General features: G+C 38.5%; 1 protein-coding gene across 3 annotated transcripts in view; it reads left to right on the plus strand.

Moving 5' to 3' along the window:
• Positions 1–22,363, plus strand: part of GALNT13 (polypeptide N-acetylgalactosaminyltransferase 13) — a 187,306-nt gene that overhangs the window by 88,412 nt on the left and 76,531 nt on the right. For all 3 annotated transcript variants that reach the window (XM_025166288.2, XM_007427590.4, XM_088146568.1), the window contains 3 exons: positions 9,437–9,603; positions 11,980–12,187; positions 15,222–15,392. In XM_025166288.2, coding sequence (XP_025022056.1) covers positions 9,437–9,603; positions 11,980–12,187; positions 15,222–15,392 — 546 coding nt within the window. The remainder of the gene's footprint in view (positions 1–9,436; positions 9,604–11,979; positions 12,188–15,221; positions 15,393–22,363) is intronic.

A 22,363-nucleotide genomic window follows, 5' to 3' on the forward strand; every position in this document is an offset into this window, starting at 1 on the left:
CAGCAATAACCCCAAACTCCAAAAAGCAGGAATAAGCTATCTAAATAAGAAGTTCTCTGCAACTTCATCAAAAAGTGTCTATCCCCACAACCAATCACATCACAGCCAGCACAACCCATGAAAAGGTTAAGTCTGTCACACCTCAAAACGTCTCAGAAATGACCAACTCCTTACTACAACCCTTTGGCATCATAGTAGCCCATAAACCAACAAAATCTATCCAAAGTATCTTAGATCCAGTAGCCAAATAAGACAAAACAGGAGTCGTTTACAATCAAGGACTGAAAATCACTGTGTTGAGCAAACAGGTACAGTAGAAGATTGACAGAATGCATCCATGAACATAAACATCACTTACATCAATGATGAAAACTCCCTAATTTCACACTGATTAGTTCAAATACAATTTCAATTGGGAAATAGTAGACATTTTAGACCGAGCCAGATCCCAAAATGCAAGAGAATTCCTAGAGGTTTGGCACTCTGACAAATCAGCCATTGTGGAGTCCTTGGGGTTCTCTGAGCTTGGTTCTTTTTTTGCAAACGTTTCATTACCCAGCTAGGTAACATCTTCAGTGCTAAAATGGGATGGGGTTTGCTCTCTATTTATATGCTGTGGCATGCCTTGCCAGTCTGGTGGGGGTGAGGGTTTTGTTTTGCTCCTCTGGTAGTTCCTTGATTAGCATATGTTCACTGCTTGATTGTGTGCCTGGTGGTAACCTTTGCTTATCTAAGTGATGATTGCTGGTGAGGCGATCTTCTGGTCTTTCGTCTCTTTTGAATAGTATGTAGATGCTGTTTATGTGTCCGTTAATTGCTGCCTTGTCTGAATACCAAGCTTCCAAGAATTCTCTTACATTTTTGGATTTAGCTTGGTCTAAAATGCTGACAGTTTCCCAGTTAAAACTATGGTTCAGTCTGTCCATGTGTTGTGAGATTAAGGAGTTTTCATCATGTCTTCTAACTGCTAGTAGGTGCTTGTGCATGCGCTCTGCTAGTCTTCTGCCTGTCTGTCCCACTTAGTGGTTGTTGCAGTCCTTGCACTGTGTGTTGTAAATGACTCCTGTTTTTTCTTCTTGTGCTACTGGGTCTTTTGGTTTACTTAAGATACTTTGGAGTGATTTTGTTGGTTTGTGTGCTACAGAGATGCCATGTGGTTGTAATAGTCTGTTGGTGGTTTCTGAGACGTTTTTGATGTATGGCGGTGTGATCCTTTTCATAGCTTGTGTAGGTTGTGTTGTAGTAGGTTGAGTGGTCAGGCACTTCTTGATAAAGTTGCGTGGATATCCATGTTGTTGGAAGATGTTGTATAGGTGGTCTTTTCCCTTTTTCTGCTGTTCTGGGTTGCTGCAATGCGTTTGTGCTCGCTTGAATAATGTTCTTACACAGCTCCTGTTGTGGGATGTTGGGTAGTTACTTTGGTAATGAAGTACTTGATTGGTGTGGGTTGTCTTCCGATAAACTTGGGTTTCTGATTTCCTGTTGTTTCCTCTGCTGATGATATCCAGGAAGGATAGCATGTTGTTGTTTTCTTCCTCTCTGGTGAATTTTATTCCTTTGAAGATGTTGTTGATGGTTTCATGTGTCTTCTCTAGTTGTTCCTTTTTTATTATGACAAATGTGTCATCTACATACCGGATCCATACTTTAGGTTGTATGTGCGGAAGTGCTATAGCTTCTAGGCTATATTACAATCTCTGCTATGAGTCCTGACAGTGGTGATCCCATGGGTGTGCCTCTGATTTGTTGGTATATTTTTTCATTAAATTGAAAATAGGCAGTGAGACAGGTTGATGAGGTCCATGATTCTGGGTATTTTGATCTGGGTGTATTTGGTTAAATCGGGTGTGTTGTGTAGTACTGCTGATATGGATTCTTTCGCTAGTTCTGGGTTTATGGACATAAAGAGTGCCGTGACATCAAATGAGACCATAATTTCATTTTCATCTATGTGTACGTCTTTGATTTTCTGGAGGTACTGTAGTGAGGAGTTGATAGAATATTCACTGTTCTCTGTGAGGTGTCCAAGCTTTTTTGTCAGTTCTTTCGCTATGTTGTATGTTGAGATCCCTGGTAAAGATACAGTTGGTCGGAGTGGTATGTCAGGCTTGGGTATTTTTGGTCGTCCATAGAAGCGTGGGAGGATGGGTCCCCTGCTTTTCATCCGCCACTGTTATTCCTTTGTGATCTGGCCTTTCTTAGTTAGGTCGTTGAGGGTTCTCTTGATTAGGTTTCTGTATTAGGTTGGTGTTAACAGGGATGTAAGTTTCTTTGTCCTCTAATCATATTTGCCTCTATTGAAATCAGCCTTTAGCAGACACATGGAGAAAAGCTTCATCTATAAACTGTTCAACCAGATCACCCCTAAGCACATCCTTCCTCATCACATATCTCTTAAGTAACATCCAGATAAGCAGGAACCAGTACCAAACAAGCAGGAACAATGCCCTGATCAAGGCTGGTAAGTCAAACTACTACACAGAAATACCCAGCAAACTCCACTCCCCCATGCACTGATGATGTTACCTCACCTGGTAATGAAAGGTCAGCAAGAAGAAAAGCAAGCACCAAGACCCCAACAATTCAGCCCTGAGCTACATATGTTCTCCATGATTGCAAACACAGAATTGTTTTCACTCTGCACCCATCAGCTTCCACATGCTATATACTTATATCCAATTTCCATGCATTCCACTCTGCAGTTCTGTTTTCACTCTTATTTCTTTCACTCGTTTCCTTTTGTTTCATGTCCATTTTTTCTGAAGTTCCACTCTTGACACAAAAACAGTCTGTTCCATGTTCAGAATGTCTCATCACCCTTGTATCCTTCAGTAATTCAGTCTTTCATCATAAACAATCAAATTATCACACTTTGAGATTTATATTCATTTTTTTGCCATGCACAAATATGAATAGACCAGTGCATAAGCCATGTCTTTGAAACATGCAGCCTTTTTCTAAGAGATATTTACACCATTCTCATTCATCCGTGGGATTCCAAACGCTTCAGTCATTTTTCCTGTACACTCTCATTTCCACCTGTAAAGGAAGGTAGAGTTGACCTTGGGCATAGGAAAGGAATGAACAAGCATCTGGGTATGCAAATAACGAACTTCTGCTATGCCATGAAACAGCTAAGCCCTGTCTCCATGACTCACTGACACTATTAATAAACAAGGAGTCCCAGAATGAAGGAGGCTCTTTGCTTCCAGCTCCATTCGACTCAACGGTGCTGGGCAATGAAAGGGAAGGGGGCACCTTCCAGATCTGACTCTTCCTTGCCAGACTTGTCCATTGACCTTGGGGAGCTGCAAGCCCATCTAGAGGTGAGGGAGGGGGCAGTGATTTTGACAGGGGGGTAAAGGAATTTACTACTGACCTTAGGATAGAGAAGGAATGAGCCATGTCCTGTTTTATGAATTTTTGATGGAAATGCAATATGACTTCTTTCTGAATCATAGTTAACAAATTGGAATGTTTGTGGGCATTATGTTTCTCCCACCTCTTGTAGAGGATACAGCTTTGTTTCTTTTAGCTCATTCACACAGCATTTGTAATGGGTTTTCCACCTGTCTGAGAGACAGGTCAGAAGTACATGGCCTAACTTTCGCCATGCTTCAGCGGTAAGGTTGATAGAGGGTGCCCACACACAATTCAATATGCAGTAGATAGTGGGTTACCCCTTGGAAATCTTTTCTACCTCCTTCCCAATTGCCTCATCCCAGCTGCCAAGGTTGTTCTTGGAGCAAGACATTGGGGGGGGGGGAGTGAAGAAGTTGTGCCTGCCTGCCTGCCTGCCTGCCTGCCTGCCTTCCTCTTCCCCACTTTGTCACCGAGAAGATTGATTTGTGCCACAAGAAGGATGTCTCTCCTGTTCCTTCCCCTTCTCTCCTTTTGCTGAAAGAAGGATAGAGGGGCTTATCTGAAGAATCTTTCTTCCTCCCGCAAACCTAATTGTCATTGCATTCATGTGTCTTCAGCCTTTCCAAATGTACCTCTTCTCACAGCCAATGTTCCTAATCTTAAGTGCAGGCAGTTCAGGTCAGGGGTACTGTACATGATCAAATCTAAGTCTTTCAAGATGAGATTTGGTCTCAGACCTGACCCTATTTTCCTTCAAATTCAGCCTCATTCCAAACAGCACAGCTTTGCATGCCTGTAGCTCCAGAGCCTAGAATGCGACTCCCAGTCTGGTTTAAGAAATTCTGAACTGGCCGTGGCTGCAAGATCACACATATGCATGCTGTTTCCTGCACAAGTGCAGTTCCCTTCTTCTTCCCATTTAACTTAATACACACACATAATGCACCAGATGTCAAAGTACAAAGGTGCAGCCCCTCCCGCACGCATTTGCCCCTTCCTCTGCACTCTAGGAAAAAAAATTATGTTTCCTGTTTGTCAGTGGGAATGTTGTTCTTATGGAGGCTCACATTAGCTCTTCTCTGTAGTTGATAATCTTCTTGACCAAGCCAACAAAACAGAAAAAGGAAATAGCTGCATGAGAGAGGTCTAGTGTCTCTGGTAGCCACATCAGAAATGGCCATGGAAGTGTAGAGTCCTTTAGCCACATAGGAGAAAATGGTTCTGCAGCAGGCCAATGCTCAGCAGATTGCCCATCTCTAAACGTTCCTCCTCCTTTACACCAGAACATATTTATGGGAAATCTCCTGCTGAAATAGTATAGAAAGTACAGCTTTCAATCTGGAACACCTTAGACCGGCTTCAGCCTGAGCAGGCTGCCTATGAGATGGAGGGTTTGTTGTGAGGACCTGTCCTCAGCAGACAGTAAGTGAGGCGTCTTTGCACCATGGTGAGGATACTGTGTGGATAAATCCTTTGTTGACTTTAGCAATTTTTTTTAATTTACATTTGCTCTAACATCATAACCATGGCTAAAACTAGTTTAGCCGTCCTTTTAATCAATATTTGAAGGAGGATCATTCATAAACCCTTGATATTTGAGAAGATGAGACTCTTAAAAGATACCAAAATTAAGCAAGGAAAAAAAAAGCAGAGGCATCCACAGTAAGAGGGGCAAAAAGACAACATGATAGGTGTGATGGAAGCCCCACTCATTTGTATATGTGTGCAACATTGACACAGATACAAAGAAATGGGGCTTCATCATAGCGTCTCCCCTGTCAACACCCCTATATGCCCCTGAAAAGATCAGGTAGGATTTATTTATTTATATGATTTATATGGCCACCCAACTCACAAAAGTGTGACTCCAGGTGGCAAACAACAATCAAACCAGAATTAAAATAAAAACAAAAACATAGTAGTCAAACAACACAGTCAGGGCACACCAACTTGTGTTGTCTTGCAGGATGAGCTTCTCTTAACGTCCTGGCTCCAATGCCCAAGGGAACAGCTGGTTCTTCAAGGCCTTCCTGAAAGCTAACAGGGTTGTGGTCAGTTGATTCTCAAGGGGGAGGTTATTCCACAGAGCAGGTGTCATGGAGAAGGATGCTCAGAATAGATTAGCAGTGTTATATTGGCAACAGACCTAAATAATAGACAGCACTACGGCCTATCTTTTCAAAGAAAACAATTTAATTTCTCCAGTTAGTTCTATGAATTTGAACAGTTCTAAGATCCAGGAGATGCTCACATTTTTTATGTTTCTAAAAATCCATTGCTGGCAGTATAGCAGATTAGGTGCCACAAAAGGAGTCCTATAAGTGCACACACCTTTTATTTAGGGCTGTGATTTTGATTACTATGGTTGACTTTCTGAAAATAGTGCAATCAGCACTAACCAATAAATTATCCCATTATATTTCAACAATGCTTGTTCTGTTTCTGACCAAAATGGTAACTGCTGCTGCTACAATTACCTGTAGTCACTGTGGTTTCTCCTTGTTCCAATAGTTTGCTTCCATTGATGTAATGCATTATCTGTTCTTGCATTGCTAAAAACATCCGTTTAATTCTAAAAGGAGTAAAATCACAATGGAGGAGTTTATGGTCATATAATTTATTCATTGCCAAAGGCAACAATAGTAAATAGGTACGTAGTGCACTCTGTTTTCATGTTATTGATCTTGGAAAATGTGTTTTCTTCACATTTAAACAGCAGTAGCTACTTCATATGTATTCATAAATCTATATTTGACAAATATATGGGTTCCATAGGAAAGCATTTCAATTACTAGAATATTGTTTGGAATAAAAATGGATTATAATGTTCTGAGAAAAAAGGAAAATGTTTATTCTTTGTTTGTTACTATTGTTATTTCTTCCATAATAACCATCATCTTTCTTTTAATGAGCATTTTTTTCTGCTAAAATTTTCTGCTATTTTAAGTAATATAAATTACTTAAAATATAAATTGTGGAAGTATTTTTTTATAGTTTTTCTAGTTATAAATCAACCAGAATCAATATTTCAAGATCTTATACTGATACTGAGGTTCAAGATCATGGTACTATACAATACAGAAGGGACAGGGTTTAAGTTCTTGAATTTTTGGAGCTTTAATTTGTATTGCTGCCTTCTATCTTTTACAAATATTTTAGGTATAAAGATCATACGTCTGACTTTCCATGCAGTGTTTGGTATGTAGGCATAGTCATCGTAGTCTTTACTGTATCAGGTTTTCTTTTTTCTCCTTCTCTTGCTGCCAGTTTGTACTTTTTCTCCATATTGGCTTGGCACGTTTCTTCCTCATTCCAGGAAAACTTTTAGGATCTGGTGAATCCAGAGCTACCCCCTGTCCACCATGGAGGAGCTCTTTTTGCTATCCTCAGGTCAGAACGCTAAGCAGTGGAGCAACAGAGAGATTGGAGGGTGCTGCCTAGGCACCAGAGAAGCTCTAAGGGTGGGCCCCCTTCTCTGGCCAGGCTTTCCCACATTACTATGTCATCATTTTATTATTCACTAATTGTCTCAATCATTCATCATAAACAATCAAGTCCATCTTTTAGATCAGTTATTCATTTCTCTGCCATGTGAACATATGAGGAGACTTATACTTAAATCACATATTTAAAGCAGACTCTTTAAAAAAAAGAAAAAGACTTTCAGCTATAACATTTTCATTATTCAATCTCCTGATGGCTCAAACACTTTTTTTGTATTCACTTGTCTCATTCCCATCCATCCATTCATGTCACTTAGCAAAATAACTTTTTCCCCTGGGTTTCATTCATTTAGAATGTGCATAGTTTTTCCAAGAAGTCCTTTCTGGTTCTTCCATTATCATCATTCACTAGAGTGTAACATGCAATTATCACCAGCCGATGGGTTCCTATTTTTATAGACACCCACAATAGTCTAGATGACACCAATTAATAGTTCCTGAAATACATTTTAACTCTTTCATTCAGTTCTTGCATATATTCATCAATTCCGTTCTACAAGATCAGTCCACCTTCATTTTGATCTATTGTCTCCCTTCCTCTTAGTTTCAAAAACACACAATTTATCTATTTTTATTTATTTCATTTCATTAATTAGTGAAATTTAAACTTTAAAAAATTTAAATTTTAAAAATTTAAACTTTGGGCCAGTTACTCTCTCTCAACCCATGATATTAGGCTTGGGTGTCCTATTGCAACCAATGGATCAACATTTGGTTGATCCAAAAAAAGTGGACTCTGCACCTGACATTAGGAAGGGGGGAAAATTAATGCTCTTTATCGTATTCTTCTCTTCAATTTCCCATGATATAATTGATATCACATTGGATCATAGATATTTGCTTCCACTGCCCATCATGGCTTTGGTCAGTTGAGGCTTTCACATCTCAGTTGTTAGGAAGGTAAAAAAGGTAGATAAAAAGATTACCAGCCTTAGTTATTACTGAGGGACATTCTGCACTAATGGTAAGGACTTACCTGCCATTTTTAGTATGATTTGGCCAGTTTGCCATAAGTGCCTCCAAAGTATAACTGAATTGGATGGTCATAATATTCTGCAAAGATCTCTAATCTAAAGACTACCTTGTAAGTTGCCATACTGTTGCCAGAATCCCACCAACTTGGAAGTAAATGCAACAGATTCAGGATACCCTACGAATTGTGGTACACTGTTATGTTTTGGACATGCACAAAAATCACTTAATGTGAAAGAGAAACAGAGGCTTCTGATTCTGATGGAGGAAGCAGCTTTCCGTAAGGAAGAGAATCAAAATTACAGTCCCAGAGTCAGGGATGCTTTAATCTTGATTCCTGCACTGAACCGGAGGTTGGACTTCATGGCATAAGTTACCTATTTCAAGTCTCTGATTCCATGATTCCTTCTGTTAAACCATGCTGGAGAAGGACAGGGTCCAAGTCGCACCCAGTATTATTTCAACATAAGCCATGGCTGACCATGTAGTATTTATTTATACAGAACCTAATTTCAAACACATTGCACATGAATAGGCTCTTTCCATGCAATTGGGGACATAAGATTTCTTTTTTGTTGGGTAATCGTTCATTTATCTTTTTTTGTGTATTAAGCACCCTGTATTCTCTCTGTCTTCAGTTGTGAGCATTCAAAGCCATTTTGGACAAACTTTGAAAAACATTAATTTTTAATAGGTCGGAGGCAGGAGAGCAGTGCTGAAACTTATTGTCTTGGGCAGATATATGTACAGTGGTACCTCGGGTTACGAATTTAATCCGTTTCATGACTCTGGTCGCAACCCGATTTGTTCGCAACCTGAAGCAAATTTTCTCATAAGGTTCAATGTAATTACTGTTAATCCGTTCCGGCGTTTGCGGACCACGCGTCAAGGGCGGAAAAACGGCCGCGGACCACACAGCAGGGCAGAAAAATGGCCACGGACCACGTGGCACGGGTGGAAAAATGGCCGCGGACCACGTGGCACGGGCGGAAAATGGCCGCAGACCACATGTCACGGTGGAAAATGGCCGCGGATCCGGTTCGTACCCCGAGGCGGAGTTCGCAAACTGAGGTAAATTTTTGCGGCCAGAGCTGGTCGTAACCCGAAAAGTTCGTAAGCAGAGGCGTCTGTAACCCGAGGTACCACTGTATATATGTACATATATTTCTGTTTGACCATTCCCTTTAAGAAAGAATAATTATGTAGAGGGAACATGTATTTCCATTTATTTTCTTGCTTCTCTTCTGCTGTGGCAGATTTTGAGTGCTGAAGGGTTTTTTTTCATTTCGTTTTCTTAATTTAGAAACGGTAATTCTTATATTCAGTGTTTAGTAATAATACACCATATTACTGAGGTAGTTTTCATGAACCTTAAAGTTAATATCTCTTTTAGCTCCTTTAGCTCTTTTATTTGTTAGCACAGTGTATCTTTTTTACAGGTTTGAAAGATTAATATCTCACTTTCATTCTTTCAGCACGAAACCTTGAGGCCTAGCCCCTGAAGCTAGATTAACTTGTATGCTGTTATTTAGTGCTAGAGATTGAATTTCCGAATACATTCTCTGCTGCTTCTTTTCTTTCCTTTTTTCCTTTGACAGATGTAAGACAAAAGTCTACCCTGACGAACTACCCGCCACAAGCGTGGTCATAGTATTTCATAATGAAGCTTGGAGCACTTTGCTCCGTACTGTTTACAGCGTTATCAGTCGGTCTCCACACTATCTCCTTTCTGAGATCATCTTGGTAGATGATTCCAGCGAAAGAGGTAAGAATGTCCAGAAATAAAACTCATTAATACCTGAGTACAAGGGATAACCGTGTTTCCTTTCTTTAGCGCTACTTAGCAAATCTTGTAACGGCACTCTCCTGGATTTTTTGGGGGAGAGAGTGGCTAGAGCAGTGCGGAGGAAAACACAAGTTCAGAACCCGTTTTGCCAGTGTAGACAGCGGTTAATAGAAAGCCAAGAGAATGTGTACTGATGGAGCAGAGCAGGTTTTTCTTAAATTCTGATCTCAAGTGAGAGATTCCATGGGGGTTCCCTGAGAACATTTCACAAAACACCTTTTATCTTGTTCAGCTGGAGAATCTGATCAGAACGTGGAGAGGCCTACTGCTTGCTCAGCCTTCCCCAGCCCACCAAATTTACTCTCCTGGCTGGAGAATATTGGAGTGGAAATGCAAGACATCTGGTAGATTTTAATCTTATTTGATGTGCCTGTTGAGGACATTTTAAGAGATCACTTGCTGATCATTTTTTCACGTGAAAGTGGGATTGCTTTTGCTTTGAAAAAAGCTGTGATGAATTGAATATTATACTATCTTTGTAAGATCTTATCTCAACAATTCCCTTCTTTCTCAAAATTTCAAAGCATGTAGTGGCAGCCTAGCCGTGGCTTGCTTAATCACGGGATGTTGATGAGGCCATGCTTGGCAGGGTTAATAGCAGAAGTAAAGTGCCTTGTAGCTGTTCTTCCTACTGAAGATGAGAAGATGAGAGCATGTGAGCCCAATGCACATATCGGCTCATTCCCTTCATAATGAAAAAAAAGTTCCCTGGCTGAGAGAGAAACTGTTCTTTATCATGACATCTGAATGCAGCTAACTGATTATTATCTCAGGAATAGGAACAATGGGTGCTTTCCTTCCAGTCTTTTAGCCTCTGGAGTTCTAACAGCATGAAAAAGTCTTCAGTCAAATTCTGCTTTTCACAATGGAACTGAGATACAGTACTCTGCTACTTAATAAGAGGCAGAAACGAGATTCACACATTGTATTAAACCAGGGCTATGAAAAGCGTGGCCCTGGTACCACATATGGCCCATTAAATTCCTGTCCTCAGAACCACCAAAAGTGAGTGAGGGCAATCATTTTAGCAGGGAGCAGTTTGAGGGCTAAGAAACAAAATGGATGCCTTAAGTCTTGCAGAGGCTTAAGGAACCCATTTTATCTCTAATAACTCCTGCAGTCTTCCAAAGATGTGTCCTGGCCCTGCCCAAAGCCTGCTGTATCCCTCAAGCCAATGGAGATAGTCCACTCTTGCAGACAGGAAAGATCATTTTGAGGAATTGCTCCTAAATTTTAGAATTCCCTTCCCAGAAAGTTTGTTCTTCCATATAGAGTTGAATCTTCTTGGTGTATGTTGAAAACATTATTTTTAAGAAAATATTTGAAAATATGATGATGGTGTTGCTGCTACTTTTTTGTCTCTTAAGGTTGGGCTGCTTTTTATTATGTGCTTAATAACGTGTTCTTTTTATTGTTTCACTTTTAAAACAAGAGGGGTACTTTATAGCATAATTCTCTACCACTTTATTCAGCAATCTCATTAAGTTCAATGAGGCTCGCTCTCTGGAATATGTTTTAGGATTGTCCTCTCATGACATAAAGATGTGCTGGGAGTTTTTTTTTTTTTAATTGTATGCAAATAGTATAGCAGCTTTAATTCAGCATACAGTAATCTATTTATTTCATTTTCCCTGTTATGTGCTAAGTCTTGCAATCCTAGAAGAATAATTCCTTCTCATATTGCTAGAGAAGTTAGAGTCAGGAGGAGTGGTAGGAGCTGCTGTTTTAGGTGGGATAGGAAAAAAGGCTCTAGAGGGCTCAAAATTGTTGCTAATCCGGAAGCAGAATGCCTTCCCTCTGCTCCACCAGCTAAAGTGAGTACATTTTGTAGGCAATAAAATTATCCCTCCGTGCTCTGTGGACCCACATGGACTGCCTGCCCATGAACCACATGAGAATGTGAATGTATTGGTATGTGTAGGTGCAACATATATTTTTAAACATACACATGCGTTATGCCCAATTGTGCTTTATTTTCATGCAATAATATATAGATTATTCTTAGGACCCTGTAAAATAAAGAATGTTATGTTGAGTTCGGTGGCCTTGTTTTTCTATTTTTCCCTTTCTTTCCTTGTTCTTTCCCTTTTGTGTCTCCCTTTTTTGTTCTGCTTCTCTGCATTCAGAAACTTTGGACGTTTTTGACTTTTTCTTATGGAAAGCAGTCGGCAGCGAAGCACCTTAACTGCTCTATTCCGTTCTATATTCCTTCTTAATGCTGTTGGGTTTTTTTGCTTTGGAGTTCAGCTTGAACAAACCGTGTATTCTATTTTCTTTCTTAATGGCATTTGGCAGATTTTCTGAAGCTCCCATTAGAGAATTATGTAAGAAATTTGCAAGTGCCAGTAAAAATTATTAGGATGGAGCAGCGGTCAGGACTGATTCGAGCTCGGCTGAGAGGGGCTGCCGCTTCCAAAGGTCAGGTCATCACTTTCTTGGACGCCCACTGTGAATGTACCACAGGTTGGCTGGAGCCCCTGCTGGCAAGAATAAAAGAAGACAGGTGAGAATTAAGAACTGGTGCTGTTACTATGACAGCCGTCTGTTTATTATTAACTATTCTTTTCCTGCTGTTTGTATCCCAACTCCCAGAAATGTCTTGCTTCAATAAAAGGTCAGAAGAATGCTATATTCTGTTTGGTTCTAGTCTGGCGGTGGAAGTGCACATATTTTACTGATTGTTTTAAAGCGGTGCCCTCCTGCTTAATGGGTCCATTTTTCCTCTGATGGTTAGTTAAAAGACCCACTGACAGCCAGCGTGACGTAGTTTTTAATAATATGGATTTGGACCAAGAAAATCTGGATTCGTTCACTGGAGTATTTTGCAAGTTAGGATTTCTCAAAGAATTGTTTATGGGAGTGTTGCTTTCAGTTTCCACAGGGAAGGTGAGGTAAGAATATAATAATATCTAAACATTTGTTTTCTGTAACCCAGCCATCCATTATAATCAGGATTTTAAAAAAAATATTCCCAGATGACATAAATATTAATATTTGTAGAAAATGCAGAGAGCAAATACAGTCTCAGAAGATTTTCTGTTATCTCACATGGGAAATATTTATGACCTCTTCAAAAGAAACAGGTGGCCCTTCCTCCCCCCCACAGTTGCCTGCTATTTTATTCACACACAAAGATGTGTGGATTTACTTGAATAAGGCCTGTGCATTCCATTAATTAAGATTTCACTAACTAGATCATACTCCTAAGAGTTAACAGTTTCAAAATAACAGAGCCTGCAGTTATCCAAGGATAGACAAAAGAAGGCACGTCTTCACATAATTTATATGTATAAGGTATCGGCTACAAATATGGGCGGTTTCAAAGAGAATTTAAAAAAAAACACACACACAGGATAAGATTATTGATAGCTTCTAGCAATATACCGTAGCAGCATATCTATATATGACTCGCCGTATCAGAGGCATTTGCTTTGGAACACAACTGGGAGAGTGCTGTTGTACTCACATCCTGCTTGGTGACTTCTTACACGCATCAAGTTGATTATGGTGGGAACAGAATTCTAGAGGAAGACCTGTGTTCTGACCCATCATGGCTCTCTTTATGTTCTTAAAATCTTTAAGAAAATCTGTTGGAGTGATTCTACACTTGCTACTTTTGGTCTTAGCTAAAATGCTGAGAAGCAACTCTTAGTGCTGCTAGTAAACTTTGCCTGATTAGATACAAGAGCGTTATGAGGAAGTTGGTTCCATAGTTTGTGTGTGTGTGTATGTGTATGTATGTGTGTGTGTGTATGTGTGTGTGTGTGTATACATACATACATACATACATACATACATACATACATATATATATGGCTTCCCATCTCATCAATGTGGCTCTGGGCAGCTAACAAGAATTAAAATACAATATAATATATAATATAAGAATTAAAATACAATATAAATATATATGCATTAAAAAAAAGTTCTCAACCAACTAACACAAAGTAGCTCCCCAAAACAGCATTCAGCCATACTGTGGGTTCAATTACTCTCCTGGACTCATGCCTAGGAAAACAGCCAGGTCTTCAAGGCTTTCCAAAAGGTGAGCAGAGCCAGGGCTGGCCCAGTCTTGGTGGTATGATGTTCCTGGGTGCAGGCACAGCTAAGGAAAAGGCATGCTTCCTGGGACCCGCTAAATGAAAATCCCTAGTAGATGGGATCTGAAGTATGCCCCTCCTACCCAGGCGAATGGGATGGACAGAAACAATGGGAGTAAGGTGGTCCCACAAATACCCTGGCCGCATGCCATGTAGGGCTTTATAGCGAATAACCAGCATCTTGAATTGCACCTGAAAGCCAGTGAAGCTCGTGGAGCAAAGGGGTAAGGTGGGCATAGTGAGACAAACCCATAACTGCTGGCACTGCTGCATTCTGGACCAGTTGAAGCTTATTGGTATTCTTCAAGGGCAGCCCCACGTAGAGCACATCTTAACCTGGCCCTAGTTCTGCTACCTTCCAAAGAGCACAAGAACTGCAGTGAAAAGTCAATATGTGATGTACTTGAAAAGAGACTTCTATAAACATTGGATATACCACTAAAGTATCAATAATTTCATAGAGCCACAGAACTGGAAGAGGCCAATGAGATTATTGAATTCAAATCCCTGTTCTGTGGAGCCAGTCAAATAAAATCATGTTGACAGATGGCTGTCTAGCCTCTTGTTGTTTATTTTTCTGTGGTTCCAGTCATTAATTGCATTGTGAGATGAATCTGTCATCTTTGTTTCCATATTTGCAGTTGGAATTCTACATACTCAATTTCCTTTACTGTTTTTTCCCTTCTCATTAGGTTTCTTGGAAATAGATGTTTCTGGTTGTTTTCTAGCTGATAGACCTCGCACAGTGAAAAACTATTGCCATTTTTGTCTTCATCAATCTAGCTAGATTTTGAAATCAAAACAAATAACAGCTTCTTATAAAATGGATAAGTAAAAACAAGATGAATGTTGCTCCATTTCCTATCTACAACTTGTTAATAGTTTGTATGTTGAGCATATCCATTTGGGTTATGCTTGGGAAAAGCATGTGCTGTGCTTTGGGGAAAAAAGAAGCATGACCCAAAGAAAGCTGTGCATATTTATATGTTTAGGTATGGATATGCTTAATGTGCCATGAATAATATGTCTGGAGTTTAAAACAGTAACTGTAATCCACTAGAATGCTTGTGGAAGCAGATGTTTGTATTTCCTAGCTTGGTCACAGTTCATATATGCAAATGGATGCTGCAATCTCTGGAGCTTTCCCTAGTTTCAGTTGCCAAGGCTGCATGGATACATCTTCAGATATAATGTTAATTGCCCAATGTTTAGGAAAGGGAGCAGAGGGAGGCTGTAGCTAAAGTCTCATGTTGTCCTCCCTTCATGCTTTCTTCTCTTCTACTCAGCAGATTTTGATTTTATTTATTTAATCAAGTTGCTAATGAATTCCGAAAGGGATTCTGAGAATACAACTTGACCTCTCTGGATGTGTGTATTTGGACCAGACAGATTTCCTTGCCAGGAAAGTATGTTTGCATATTTATTTTTGTTTTATAGGAAAATTGTTGTATGCCCAATTATCGATGTAATCAGTGATGACACATTTGAATATATGGCTGGATCAGACATGACTTATGGAGGATTTAATTGGAAACTTAATTTTCGTTGGTATCCCGTTCCCCAGAGAGAAATGGACAGAAGGAAAGGAGACAGAACTTTGCCTGTGAGGTAAGAAATAGAGATATAGGATGTTTTATTATCATTAATTGTTGTGTGTATATATGAGCCTAAGTCTGTATGTATTTATAAGACTTAGGTTTATTTAAACAGGATCATGTACCACATAGATCAGGAAAACATATAATGAATGTGTTGGGTTGGGCAATAATGAGTGAATAAATAGGGGGAACAAACAGGAGTTTGGCAGTGGAGTTGAAGGGGAAGAAGGTACCTCTAAATCAATACTATACTTGTAAGCTAAGAGCCTCAGCAGGAAACAAAAAGAAATCAAAGCTTATTACTGACAGTACCTTCAAAAATAATGAGGATGAACAGACAGGACTTTAGAGTCCTGACCTGCAGCACTTGGGCCATGTTTATTCCTGCCTGAAAACAACTGGGCATGTATTTGCAGCAGGTTAAAAGTTGTGGACTTTGAAGAAAAAAATCAGAGGATTAGAGCATTAAGTGGCCACACTTCAGCAGAGAAGAGAGGCTGAACATTGATCAGATCAAAGAAGGTGCTACAACAGGAGCTAACAGAGAAAGCAACTCTCCCCAAAGTGGAAACTCAAACAAAGGGAACTATCCAATGGGTGGGAGTGAGAACAAGAAGCAAGAGACAGAGAAGATATTATGCAGTGTAGGACTCAGATTCAACTTTCAGGACCTCTCAGAAGAAGAGTCTGAGCCTTCAGGGAAATAAAAAGAAAAACTGAGAAATAAGGATGGTGGGACCTGAAGGGCAGAGAGGATACAGCTGCAAGTAGACAAAGAGAACTGAAACTATGAGGATGTGAAGCAAATCTATGTTAACCAGATCCACCAGCTTGTGAAGGGTGTTAACCGCTAAGAACACTGATGAGGGTTATGAAAGAACAGCTTCCCGGATATATCAAGTCCACTGACAATTATCCCTTTAGCAGGATAGAAATATAATAAATAACCCATTGGCATAACATTGAAAAAGGGAAGCCCTGCCAACAATGCAAAATCAGAGAGTATGCAGTGATGACAAAACTAACTGTATATATTCATAGTACAAGTTTAACTAAATTCAAGCAGGGATAGCCCCCTTACATACAATACATCACACAGCAAGGCAAGTTTAGATATTTGGAATATGGTTTATAAGAAAAAAAATTAAAAGATTAATTTAAAAATCAGATGAAACAATTTAAGAAAATATAAGCAACAATCTCCAATATATCAAAAAAAAGTCAAATACTTAAATAGTGGCTAATGGCTAGGGACACTGGAAGGGAAGGGAAAAATGAGCTATGGAAAACAGGAAGTAGAATCATATCACCCTGGACTTTGAAGATCTAGGAAGAAACTAAAAAAAGAAGAGTTTTCTGATGTGAAAGAAGAGTAGAAAGAAAAAAAAAGAATATTGAGTATGGAAGGCTAGCTAGGTAAATAGCATTGACAGAGATACAGATTATGGGGGCCATGGCCTGAATTATCTAGATAATGGACTGCTGGTATGAGATGAGATGTACTTCAGAAAAACTGGTGAACATGTGTTTGGTCAAAGCCAGGCAAACTTGATAGGAGTCTTTAAACTGAAGCTCATGGGAATTGAAGCTTTTAAACTATAGTAAGGATTTTGCCCACGATAGAAAGAAATGTTATGAAATGGGAAGTATTACTTAGTGAAAAGTAGAAAGTGCGTGGAAAAGAAAATTTCGCTTACATTTAATTAAAATTTAATTAAATACAGTTAATATAATTACTCTTCATGTATTTAATCATATCCAACTTTTGGAAGGTTCTGGGAGTTGCATATGGCCCTGGGCCTTAAATTGTGCTAGGCCACCATGTATGGGCTGCAAACATCTAGTTTTTTTTTTTAAAAAATACTTTTTATTGAATTTAAAAAAAACAAACAAACTAAACTCAGAAAGAAAAATAAAGAGAGAATAGAAAGTGCAAGAAAAGGGAAAAAATGAAAAAAGAAAGAGGAAAAAAATGAGAAAAAGAGAAAAGAAATATTTAAAGAAGTGACTTCCGATCTTCATCACAAGTACAAAAAAACCTAGTGATTCTTCATCCCCTATAAGGTTACATGCAAGTATCTCTTCTTCCCATAACCCATCCCTTATCCATAGGCAAATCCATAAATCATTAACATTCCAGTCCTGGTGTCAGCAAAAGGACCATAAAGGGCTCCCAGAGTTTTATAGAAACATGCCTTATTTTAACCTTGATCAAACAAACCAACATTATATCCCTTCCTTTTACTTCTGATTTTTAATTCATTCAGATATTGTCGTAGGATTTGATCTCTCTGCAATTTTTCTTTTCCCCATCTTAAAGGCTTCTTCAAGGCTTTAGCAAACCTCTTTTGTAAATCCAGTAAGGAGTCATTATCCAGGTCATTTTTTTTGGCTTATCATTTGTATTTCCACTTTAACTGTCATCTCTGTTTTATAATCCACAATTTATTTTCCAGTATTTCAACAATTTCTTTATATTCTAATATTTCTGCATCAGATGAGGTTTGTTTCAGCAATTTATCCTGTAGAGCTTCCAAGATATTCACTTTCACATCTGACATTTCTTCTTTAACATCTTTTGGAAATACTCTATCCATAGAAGCAGACATCATTGCTGATATTGTAGCTGCTAGTTTCTGTCTCCATTCTTCAAATACCTCCTGGGGTATTTCAAATGTCATACCATTTTCTGTCATTTTGTCCCAATGCTGACAAAGCCCATCTCTCTTTTTTATTTTTTTCCTTTTATGCCTGGGATCTTTAGTCCATTCTAGTGTCCAATTTCTGAGATCATAAAGTCTCACATTTCTGATATGACTTAAGGTACCCTAAACAATTTTAGTTCCCACAAAGGTGCTATTTATTTATATAATTATGTCCAAAACCTTATAGCAAAAGACCTAATATTCCAAATCCGTCTGGTCTCTTAATTCATTTATAACTTTCTTGAATTAAAGTCTTATATAGCTTTTTCCCATTTATTTCAAGTTCCTTAAATTCTTAAGCTTATAGTTAATTTTTCTTTTATTCTGGAATCAAGGTAAACTCACCAGGTGGCTTTGCAAACATGTCGTTTTGAAGATCTCTAGTAGTGTTAAGGTAGTTAAATAGGTAGTTTCGAAAAGTGATCTAGAAAGTGAGGTTAGCAAACCCAGTGTTCTTAAAAAGGCTCCACTGCGATTGAGATCATGATGGCTTCTCCTTGTCTCCTAGCACTCAGACCCATGGGAAACTGCTGTCCTGCAGTCTCCCATGAGGAGCAGCCATCTGGAGCATGTGGGTGATCTCCTATTCTCTCCTTATCTGAAGAAGTTCTATGGGACCAGTCTACTTGCTGGTCCTTCAGCCATGGCCACAACATCATCTCCACTTGTTCGGAGATGTGCTAGCTTGCTATTCCTCACCCAGAAGTCTCCAGAAATAACAGTGAACTTTGTCAGGGACATTGTAAGTAGGGAATCTGACCATCACAAACTGAAGTGGAATGATTACTTCATTTGAGTTGTAAAGCATACTTCTGTTGATGCAGTTTAAAATATGACAACATTTTAGGCTTTATCAAGTATGTACTTTTTCTATACTCCTGTGGACTGTGGTACACAAAAGCTTACATGACAGTTTGTTAGATTTTCAGATTTCATGAGATTCATCTTGGTTGCAAAGCAAAAAGTATAATAGCAAGGTACTCCTCTGGAAACAAGAGCAACATTGTACTTCCTTTGCAGAATCTTTCCAAAGTAGGGTGTACCATTTGACCATATCAGTTTCTTTTCAATTAAAATAAAATGTTATTATTTAATAGAATGTTTAGTCTTGATTAATCTTTCCAAATGGGTCTTCTGCTAATATTACAGTAGCAGCTTATAGTAATATTTACTTTTTGGGTAGTTGGTTATGCTGTCTGAGAAAGAATATACAGGAATTTTGTATTTACGAGTGTGAATTTTTAACAAAATACTGGAGTGATTTAATATAAAGCATCTGTAAGAATCATAAGAAAGCTACTTAGTGTGAAAGTTTTGCCCCTCTTGTTTATTAGTACTTGCCATTGATCTGATTTACTGTGATGGGTGGAATAATGTATGGAAAAACATTTATAATTCTGTTGTGATTGGTATACCATCACCTAGTAGACTTTAAGCTTACTGGACTATTAAAGTCTGCAGCAGCAGAAGGAAGGTATTAAAATAGCACAGCCCATAGATTAACTGTGTCCTGACAGCATTTGGGGAATTGATTGACACCGTGATAGGTGATTCGGTTAAAACCCTGAGAAGAATGTGGCATGGAAATGTCTGACACACTTGGCCAAGTCCAGGGGACGCAGAGCTCTCATACAGTAGAGCTAAACAAACTTCTGAATTGTTCAGCATGTAGTGGTTTCGACAAGAGTTAGAGTGACACTTTAATAAACACAGGACTAAGTCTTTCTGAAGGCCACATTATACTGTGACATTGGTGATGGTGCAGAAACCACACTTCACTGCTGCCATTGCATCTGCTTTGCCAGCCATTCCAGCAGAATTGTTTCCTGTGTATATATGTGCACACACAGATAACTGGGAACAACTTTTGTGTGCCGTACAAAGGAAGAGGCTGCCTTACTGCTTTAAAAAGGTGCCTCATTCACACATACACATTTTTGTGATTCACCTCTTTTAAATGCTTTGCGCAGCCCATCAAATGCATCTTTCCCCCAGTGACAAACTAAATATAATATGGAAGATGATTAACCAGATGCCTTGACACGTTTTCTTTATTTCAAAGCAGCCGTGAGTGTTGCTAATTGTATCAATGAGGTAGAGAGCTTCTTGATGTTCTTTGCTGTCCTTTGCTCCTCCTGACCATTTTCGCATTTGAAATCCTCTGAAATTTTCTTTTAGAGAAAGGTAGTAATTGTGTGCGTGAAAGAGATGAGCTTTGATTATGAAGCTCCTGTATTACATATTTTTCCAGATGTGAATCTCTAGAGATTAGATGGGAGAAGGTGATTCTATTAAATTCTAGACCATGTGCTTAATACCAACACTATTTTATGGGAAAAATGGAACAGGCACCCATAATAGAGAACTATTTCAATGTATCATTGAAATAGGTAGAAGGTATTTGTAGGAATCTGAGTCCAGATTCAACTTTGGTGGGATCCCAAGTCAAGGGATTCCATAACCAGGTTATGTATTAGCTACATTTATGTAGTATGTTTCTGGAGATAGCAACTTCCTTCCTGAGGAAAAAGAAAAGTAATAGCCATAGAGCATTGCCATACGTTGATTTAGGTAAAACAGGGAGAGTTCAGTAAGCAACACTGCAATCAACTGTGCCTGGATCAGAGTTGTTTAGCTCTCAGGATTACATAAATCTCAAGGTAATCAGCTTTCAATTTAAAAGGCTAAATCTATTCTATATACTTAAAAGGTAAACTTTCAGTTCACATTGCAATAAAATAAAAATATGCAAAAAAAGCTAGATAGCTAAAGAACCTAATAATGCTTAAATTAATATGATCTAGATATGATTAATGACTTTGAACAATTTGTATGTTCTCACTACCTTTTTTTTAAAAAAAATTGACATTGAAGTTACATTTACTAGGATTCAAGAAATTACAAAATGAATGGAATGCACACTGGAAAATAATTACTCTTGTGTTTCATATGAGCTATAATGAATTAATTAGATGTATGTGATTGTAAATGTTTCTGTGGGTCTATTCAAATAGTTGATCATGTTTCTCAATTATATACATGTAAAGATGCTAATTGTGTTGGAGAGGATAATCATTCATCTATTTGGCAGAAATGATTAAAGTAGATCATAGAACTTCTTTTTTTCCCAGCAAATAAAAAAATATCTTAAGATTTCACAAATAGAAATTAGACCAAAGAAATAGTAATAAGTAAGTAAGGCTATACAGATAATAAAGGGGGACGGGCTTCCAGGAATTAAATAGGAAGTAGTTTCTCCTGCAGAATTCCTAGAGTTGCGATTCTTTTTATCCTTAAAACAATTACTTAAGAAATTATGAGACTCTGGGAGAGTTACAGAAATTTGAAGTTGAGAGAAAAAAAGGGAATAAGATATCACAACAAGATAGAAGAGGAGAGGTCACAGTCAGAGACTGAAGCTAAGGGTTCAACAGCAAGTCTTGAGATATTCCATCACCTATTTTTTCATTATTTAAAGATTTTCTTATTTGAGCAATTTTTCTTTCTCTTTTTCTCTCTTAAATAAATTATGTCTCTCTAATTTCACTTGCTTCCCTTTAAATCCTTTCAGAAAATATGCAGCTGATGGGCTAGTGGATTTCTCTAGTATTTTGAGGCATTTGTACTTAAAAGTACAAAAGGTTTTGCTAACAGTCTTGCATTAAGTTAAATCTAGTAGTAATTCCAGATCTTCCTAATGAGTTACCAAGATCAAACTCGAACAATTTGTGAAGCTTATACTCAACAGCAAATGATTATATCAATAAATAAATTCTTTTAAACAAAAGTAAATGTTGCCAGCATTAATTGCAACCAGGACATGCAGTGCTATCCTTGTTTAGGCACCATTTTATTTCATGCAACTTTCTGTTACTACCTCCCCCCCCCCCCATTCGTAGGAGGAATTATTGAATTGAAGGTTTAATCATTTTGATGCTTCCAGAAATTGGAGACAGCACTGACATACTACAGCTGATTTATCTTTATAAATAACTGCTATTCAGGTGTTTAAAACATTGGCTTCCAAACATTCCAAAGCGACAGGTCACTGAGTTTTGGGCTGCTGCCTCTGTCATGAGAAATCACAATATATATTTTTTTGAAAAAAATCATTCAGAGGAGGCACAATTTTGTGTAATTTTCTTCCCACTCCAGTTATACACTGTTCATTTGAACATGCCAATCACATGGTTATTTGCCCTGCGGAGCCAAGTGTTTGGAATTGTTGCATTGTCTGTCTATCATACTTTGCATATTCATAAATACATTTTATATA

The sequence above is a fragment of the Python bivittatus genome, unplaced genomic scaffold (assembly GCF_059951505.1).
Source record: "Python bivittatus isolate LINGU-HERP-01145 unplaced genomic scaffold, Pbiv_v1 ctg000480_np1212, whole genome shotgun sequence".
Taxonomy (NCBI): Eukaryota; Metazoa; Chordata; class Lepidosauria; order Squamata; family Pythonidae; genus Python; species Python bivittatus.